Raw genomic sequence first — 8,365 nt, 5'->3', positions numbered from 1 at the left:
ATTTGCCACAAGCCTTAAGTGATATATTCATAAAATCCCTTTTAAGCTCAGTAGGAAAGAGGGCTTATAACCAAAAAATTACTAAGTTGAGTTCAACAGTCACAGAATTCATGATGAAGAGCAGGGAAAGGGGTGCTTGCTATATGCAAGCTTTCCAGTCTGTGTAGAAGATAATGTGGACCGCAGCGCTCCTGACATGAGGATTTTGTGAAGAGCCAGAGAGAGTGATGGACAAACCACCATTAGGGAACACTAGTGTATTATTACAATTTTAAAAAGAAAAAGCAGAAAGTATTTGAACAATGAACAAAATTGTAATGGGTTTGTCAGAAACAAAGTGTAGTCCTACTGAATGAGGATTTGGCCATTGAAACTACACTAGCTCTCTTAGATTAGGCTTGCCTCTTATGCATCAAATTACAAAGCACTTCAGTGCTACCAGTGAAATTCTGGAGATGTTATGAAGCATATGTGTGTGCTAAATTTATCTATGGAGAAAGAGGAACATTTTGCTTTTTTGTTAGCACTGTCATGTAGTATGAAATCTGCCTGTTAGAACAAAAATGAAAGGTAATGATATACTGCAATGTATTAAAATGGAAGGTGTTTCCGTTGAAGTGCTGCTTAGATCCATGGTAGTGGTTTGAGGCCTTCATAACAATGCATAAGGGAGCTGAAAAGCACACGAGTAAACCTGCAGGGTGGTATTGAGAAAGAGACTAAAAGCAAAAAAAGATTCCTTGAAATGTGTGCTCACCTACCCTTCTAGCCCCAAGGAAGCCTCAAACTGTGACAAATATGCTTTAAAACCTGTGATGATGAAGGGCATTTGGCAGCACATGCCTATACTTGGGGATATCACCTTATTTCCCATCACTGCTCTAAATCAGTAGGTCCCTGCCTCAACCTGGAGTAAGCCTTGCTACTGCTGCTGCTGCTTCTTATTTCTACGCGCGTGCATATACACACACGCCCCTTCCCCGTTTCCACGAGTTGGTCTTTGTTTCCTTTGCCCTGTTGTGCTGCCTCTGCCTAGGCTCTCGCTACAGACTCCTGCAGCCATGATGTGGCCCCTAGCCAGACAGCATGCCCCAGCGTGCTAGCTCTCGCCTCCAGTGTGAGGAGCGGTGCTTTGGATTAAACTTACCTGTCAATCAATCAGCTCTTCCTCGATGGCCATGTTTTCTGGAGCACTGCTCATCTGTCCCTGGATTCTCCAGGTGGGTCCCATGCAAAATGCTGCACAGTGCTCAGCTGTGGCAGTAGCTGCGCCATAAGAAGTTCATTTCACATTCCTTAGGAGGGTTGGTTCTATTTATACAACCTACTTAAGGGCTCCTTTTGCAGTAGAATGTTAACTCTGACTCATTGCTAGCTTGTGAGTTGTCATAGCCACTAGATCTTTTCCTGCAGTTTCTAGCTCCGTTTTATCATTCTCCAACTTGCAATTAGTGTCACCAGAGAAATTTGCATTTATGCTTTCAGAATTGTATCCTGCTTTTTACAGACCCTTCTCACAGATTTGCAAAGCTCTGAATTCCAACCCAGTCTCTCCCAGTTTAATATTGCCTGCAAATTTAATGATTTAATGTAATCTGGTCCATTAATGAAGATACTGAATAATTTTAGATCTGGGACAAATTTTTTGGTGGAGTGCTTCAGAGATCCAGGGAGGTGATTTGTAAGACGTGTCCCTTTTTTCCCTCGTATTTTCATAGTTGATGAGGTTGTGACTGCCAGTTCTGTCACCAGATGCGCAGGCTTTGTTATAAAAGACCACTACAATTAGGGCTACATTTATAGGGCTATATAGGGCTAAGTCTGTAGGACTACAATTAAGACTATAGTTATAATGATTTTAAAAGCCCTTGACTGTATCGTCACTTTTTGGAGGAATCTGAAGCTATTAGGGTCTCTGCAGTTAAACCAGTGCTGGAACTATGCCTTCTTCAGAAAGATGGTATTTTTACTTATTTGTTTCTGCACTACATAGGTGTGCATGGGGAAAGTTTAGAAGAGCTCGCAATGAACCCAAAACCTGTAAAGTGGGGAGACAATTTCTATGGCATTTTCTGAGTTAAATTTGTTTCTGTAAGAACAGTCACTGAATTTATTACAGCAGAGGTTTGGAAAGCTGCAGTGCTGAGAAAGATTTTGCATGTGATGTAATAGAAATTGTAAGCCGGTGGGGGCTTGGATTGCATGTGCAAAGGTCTGCGATCTAGAGGCAACTATCGGAAAACAGTACCAACCAGAGCAAATGGGGATGCTATTGGAAATGCAGGTAATTCACTACCTGGTAAAGTCACAGATCAGGAAATGGATGGATTGCCTGCAATATAGTCTTACTAAAAATACATTTTATTACTTGATTTAACCTCAGGCACTTGTTAGTATAAGAATGATGTTGATAAACTAACAGCATATTTGGAAGACTACCCAGAGTCACCTTAGTATTTCTTGTTCTGAAGCTGATTTAGTAGAATGCGTGATACTGATAACCATCCTCCAGCCTAAGCATGAAGCAAGTGGAGGGATTTCAGTAGACATCAATGCTAAAAAACTGAGGAAGGTACTAACATGCAGAAACCCAGAAAATGGTGGGTTCAGACTCTGTTTTTTGACAACATCATTTTACAAGTGTTCAGAACTTATAGTGGAATGTATAGATTTTATAAAAAGAAAATATCACTGTTGATCTAAGAAAAAAGCCTCACAGGATTAACAGGTCCAGCCTGCACCCTTTGCTGGCACTTGAGAAGTTCTTCTAGATCTTTTGCTTTTCTTCAACAAATGCTTGCCAGGCTTCCAGGCTTGACACATATTCATTAGGCAACACATGGCACCGACCATGTATCCCATATTTTATTACTCGTTCCATTTCAGTAATAGAATGTACGTTGTTTTCTCCAGCAAGAAGCCATTGAAATGTTTCAAAACTATTCTTTACTTGTGCACACTATGGTTAAAAAAAAATGAAATTCAGGCGGTGTACCACAATGTGAGTTGATCCCAAAAGTGCAAAAATCAGGATGCTGAACTGAGCATTCAAAATAAAAAAAAAAAAAAAATAAAAAAACCCAAAAAAAAAAAAAAAACCCACCACCAAATCTTGTAGTTTTTAGTCACGTTCTTGTTCTTGAATTCCTCATACCTCCAAGTGTGAAAATTTAAGGTAAAAATTTCAACCTTCTATGCATGAAACATCTACATTTAAAAACTTCAGCTGCCCCTTTCCCCGCACTGCCAGAGTCAATCTCTTGACTTCACCTCCCCTTGCATTTCGTGTGCCCTCCTCATCCATGGCTTCTCTCCCACTGCTCCAAACCCAGCTCTCCAGCTCTCCGGGTTTCACACTGCTATGAAACTTTTACGTGGCTGATCTCTAATGCATTTTGCATCCTTTTCCTGACTATTTATAGAAGTTACAGGAATACTCTTACCTTTGCCAGTTCTTGCTGCTGTAGCAGAGTAAACTGTTAACTGCTGAGGTCAGGGAAGCGCAAGGAGACTCTTTTCTATGAGCTCTCTCTCATGCACCGGCAAAGGGACCTCGTCTCCTAGCCTCTTGTGGTCGATATTGGAACTGTAGACCTCAAACAAAATTCTAAGGTCTTCAGTTTTGATTGGAAAACTCAAAGTAACAGAACCCAAAGTTTTCCATGTCTGTGGAAAAGGTGGAAGAACCTGAGATCCAGGGTGGAATTTTAGCTTGGGATGGGAACCTGCCGATTCCCCGTAGGGAATGAGAGCAAAAAGCTTTTGAGCTTACTGCTTCCAATGGGGCCTTCGGTCTGAGGTGCACAGCCCCACTGTCTGCCCATGTGTCCTGGGTGTGCTTGGTCTCTTGTTGCTTATAGACTATGTCAAAAGGGCTCACATGAACCCTTATAAGAAGATTTTACTTAGTCTTGGGTACATTGTGTATGCCAAAAACTGCATCTCACTGAGCCTTATGCATACTATCATAAGCATCCCTGAAAGCAGCCCGGTCTCATGGCACCCATGAGGTTATTGTGAGGACTGCTGGCTCCAGGATCAGGATGGAAAAAATAAGGTAGCCATAAGCTGACCAGCTAGCCAGTGGCCTAGCAATTCAGAGTTTCGCTTGGTTTAGATGACATGGGATCTGCATAGTTAAAAATCCTGCATTGTGATAACTACTCACCTGACCTTTGTACCAAAAGTCCAACAGGGTTTTGATATTGGTTCCCTTAAAGCTTATGATGTGGGAAGGTTGTGGTACAGATTTGGCCAGTAGGTTCCCATCCCATAAAGCTTATGATGTGGGAAGGTTGTGGTACAGATTTGGCCAGTAGGTTCCCATCCCAAGGTCGCTAAATTTCCAGTGACTTCTGGCAAGTCATGTGCTTGGCTTCAACAGTTTCTTTCATGTTTTGAACCCTTGCTCACTGTCTGAATAGATGTGCTCCTATACATTTCTGATGTCAGTATCTAGAAGTGTGACCGTGTGAGAATCTGATCAGAACTGATCCGCTCTGCTCAGAAGTAAAACTTTACCTAGATCAGTAAGTTACTGTTCCTTCAGTGCAGGACACAGTCATGCAGTTTTAATGCTATGAGACAGCAAATAAAGTAGGATCATGTGCTTAGTCTGAAGTAGTATCTGCGCTCCAGCTGACAGTGTCAGTCTTGCTTCCTCAATTAAATGCTGGAAGAAATGCCACTGTGTGGCTGCTGAGACAGCCAGCATGCTTTTAAAGCATGTTTTTTTCTTTAAACAAAGAACCGTTTATTTATTTGCTAATATTTATCTATGGATCATTATAACAAAATCTATTAACCTTCCAAGGAAAAAAGACCTACATTCTTTTATGGGACCCATATAGATAACCCTTTGTAGAGGCTTATTGAGTACTTCAGGATACACTTGCTAAGCAATAACCAAGAATTTGACATAATTTATGATTTACAGTGATTACGGTTTCTGAACTCCCTTTGTGCTGCCCTGTACCACACAATTCTCACTTTCTGAATCCAAAAGTCAAAGTCTAGTGTGCCTTGTGTTGAGAAATAAAATGATTTTGGCATCAACTCTGGTGCCTCCAGCTTCCAGCTTTCCTGGGACTGGGAAGCCAAAGAAATCTTGTCTTCTCTTCTGTAAGGCCATACTCAATCTAGAGCAATTGATTATGCAAATGTCCTCCCATTAAACAATTTGACTATGTTTTCTGAGGAGTATTTCCTAGGTCCTGGCCCCTGTCTGCCCTGACCCTCCCAGGAAACTGTATGTAAAGTTCCTCTTATAAGCTGAGCATGCTTGGTGTTATCGATACTTAAGTTCTGATGAACAATATCCTTTTTCAAGTCTTGTTAAGCTGAAGCCTAAATTAATTTGTAAACAGTTCATACCCAGTTGTCCTGCACTAACATCATCCTTTACACTTCACAGTTGTCCATTTTTGCTCCGTAGTGTTGTCTTCCCTAATGTACTGACAGAGAGTTGTTAACCCTTTTCAGCCCCTTTTTTGCTAGGCTAAACAGACCTGTCTTTGGTGGGCTTCTCCTGTGAGACTCTTCCTCCTCCTTGGCACCCCGGTCGTTCTTCGCACCTCTTCCAGGCTGAACTCTTGTTGAATATGGATATCTAGAATTATGCACAATATTCCAATTTTCATTCACCTCCTGTATGCAAGAGGTGAGTAACCTCAGGGGAGCTAAGAGATGGTAGTTTGAAACAGACAGAGCCTAGATTTCCAGTAAGTTACAAACTACAACAATCTTTAATGTTGGCTGCAAACTGCCACCGAAAGAAGCTCTACTAAGAAACAAAAGAGAAGATCTTGTGTACAGTAAAGATACCGTGTGTCCCATCAGAGCATGAACATCGCTGAACTTTCTTTTTTTTTTTTAATCAGTCTGTTGGTGAAGGCTGCTTTGGTTGCCCTGGGTCTAGTAGAGCTGCTCCTTCTCTCTCTTGGCAAGTTCCACCGGCACCAGTTTCTCTTTGCGCTGGCTCATCCAGCACCAGGGGGTCTTCACGTAGTTCCTGGAGAAGCACAAAAACCCACAGAGGTTTCCTATTGAATACGGCCGGCAGAGCGCGCTCCCTGCGCCATGCGCCTGCCGCTAAGGGCGCGGGCGCCCGGCGGGACGGCTCTGCGGGCCCAGCGCACCTCGGCGAACCACCCCCGCACCCCGCGGCGCTGCCCCGCCTGGCCGCGCGGGGGCGGCCGCCGCCAGCTCCATCCTCCGCTGCGGCTCCGACACCCCCACTCCGGCTCCCGCCCGCCGGCTGCCCCCCGTCCGGCTCCCGCGTGAATTTATGTCTTTCTTCAAAGCGGAGGGAGGAGAGGGCGCGCAGTGGGGAGGGGGCAGCGCAGGCTGGACCTGGAACGCCAGTTTCTCAGCCCATGAAGGTTAACGGTTGCACCTGATGGTCTTAAAGGTCCCCTCCAACCAAAACGATTCTGTGATTCTATGAAGCAGCGACCGCTGCGAGGGAGAGCCCGGGGGCTCCGGCAGCACCATTAGCTCCGGGCTTTTTGCACTGGGATAATTGCTCTTAATTAGCCCATAAACAGCCTCCTTCAAGCCTGGCTGAGTTGCAGCGTTCCCTTTAGAAAAAATATTCTCAAAAAAACCCAAATACAGGATGACCTGACAGGGAGAGAGGGAAGGGGTCTGCATTGCCCCGTCAAGCCTGGCTGCGCGATGAACCAGGGGATGCTGCATCGCGTGTAGCACCATGCGACCAGCTGTGGTGAGGCCTGACTCTCACCCCAAGCCATCAGCCCTGCAAAAACTTTGTCCGCTAAATTGCTTCCCCTATTATTTCTTTATCCTTTTATTCATTATGCTGATAACTTCTGAGATGAGTCCGAAAAAGCAAGTAGCTGCTGTAGAGCAGCTCTCTGAACAGATGAGGAGAGTGCTGCATTTTAAAAAACACAGCTGCTTAGTTTTTTCTATATTTTTTTATGGCCAAAAACAACTGAAAAGAATGGGGGCAGTAGCAAATTGATAGTAAAAATTGCCAGTTAATTTCTGGTCAATGACACCTGCATTTGGAGAATGTAAGTAAACAGCATGTGTATCAGCAGACCATTTAATTCTGATCTCCAAATTGTTGTGCTACTTCTGTTGAACGTATGTAATTCCAAGGGCCACTCTACTTCTGAGGGATGAGAAAAGACAGGTAGAGTCAAAAGACACAATACCAATCAGAATGAATCATATTAAAGGAGCAGGCACATGGCATTCTCGTCACCAACACGCCCTCTCCCTCTGATTGCTTTTCTACCCTTTTTATGCGGTGAGGTGGGGACACAAAACTCACACTGGAAGAATCTCTTTTGAGTATGAGCTCATAGAGTCTACAGAGCCACAGGACTCAGAAATGAACAAAAAAATGCCCATCTAGAAGACCTATCAAAACTCACATGGAGCCTTGAAGTATTTGAGATAGGGCCTCTCTCCTTCCCTTTTATTGCATGCAAGCCAAGACACACAGCGCTAAATGTAAGAACACAGTTGCTCTCCTCTCTGGGAATATCAGTCAGCAAAAGTGCTGGGGTGCCAGGTCTGGCTGCAGGTGTTCCTCACAGGGGTGCTGGAAACCATCATCCCTTTAGAGATCCTTCAGCACCAACAAAATGTTTCCTTGGCCACTGAGTGCAACATGTACAAGCTCAAGCCTTGAGAGAATCTGATTTTTCCAGAAAAAAAACAATGCAGTTTCCTTTTTTTTAGCATGTGGCATTGAAAAGCTTTGTCTCTCTGTCACCCAGGGGATGTGATCACCCACTCCATACTTACTGTTTAGCTAGTTCCATGGATAATTGCTCTAAAGAGCATCCTTTTGTCTCTGGTATAAACACAATAACAAAAGCCAGGGATGCAAGGCTCATTATCGTGTAAATGAAGCACACCCAGGACAAGCCAATGAGCTCTACAAGGGAAGAAAACATGTCTTCTTTAATTTTGAAATATTACAATTTTTTTTCTGTTGACGTATTTTTACAGGATACAGCCCCTAATGCACAGAAGTTAGAAAGAAGCTAGGCTGTTGTTCTTAGCTCAGTTATTTGTGCCTGGCCATAGCTTGAAAAAGAAGAATGGGTTTGCTTTTTCTAATACTTCTTATGAAAGGAATTTGATATGCCCACATTGACCCATTTAGCATGAACCTATAGAATTATTTTGCTTGCAGTCACTCTGGATGAAAACCATGAGTAGCCATTGTTACTGGTTTGTGCGAAGGCACCGGGGGTCACAAGTGCCTTGAATTTCCACCTGTGTCTGGCTTTGTTGCACATTCTTTTATAGAGCAAAACCAAGCATTTTTTCACACTGTTGTGGTTGTCTCCAGCTAATCCTCCCCACCTGTCAGTTCCCAGCATTT

At 43.5% G+C, this 8,365-nt stretch overlaps 1 protein-coding gene across 5 annotated transcripts in view; it reads right to left on the bottom strand.

Annotated features, from left to right (window-relative positions):
* Nucleotides 1–5,721: 5,721 nt before the first annotated feature.
* The window catches only part of SLC2A12 (solute carrier family 2 member 12), a 32,201-nt gene continuing 29,557 nt past the window's right edge, over nt 5,722–8,365 (bottom strand). For all 5 annotated transcript variants that reach the window (XM_068408125.1, XM_068408132.1, XM_068408141.1 and 2 more), the window contains 2 exons: nt 7,780–7,912; nt 5,722–6,010 (listed from right to left, as the gene is read on the bottom strand). In XM_068408125.1, coding sequence (XP_068264226.1) covers nt 5,914–6,010; nt 7,780–7,912 — 230 coding nt within the window. In that variant the 3' untranslated portion in view covers nt 5,722–5,913. The remainder of the gene's footprint in view (nt 6,011–7,779; nt 7,913–8,365) is intronic.

This window comes from Nyctibius grandis, chromosome 1 (genome assembly GCF_013368605.1).
Source record: "Nyctibius grandis isolate bNycGra1 chromosome 1, bNycGra1.pri, whole genome shotgun sequence".
NCBI classification, from domain to species: Eukaryota; Metazoa; Chordata; class Aves; order Nyctibiiformes; family Nyctibiidae; genus Nyctibius; species Nyctibius grandis.
This window is presented reverse-complemented; position numbering and strand designations above follow the sequence as displayed.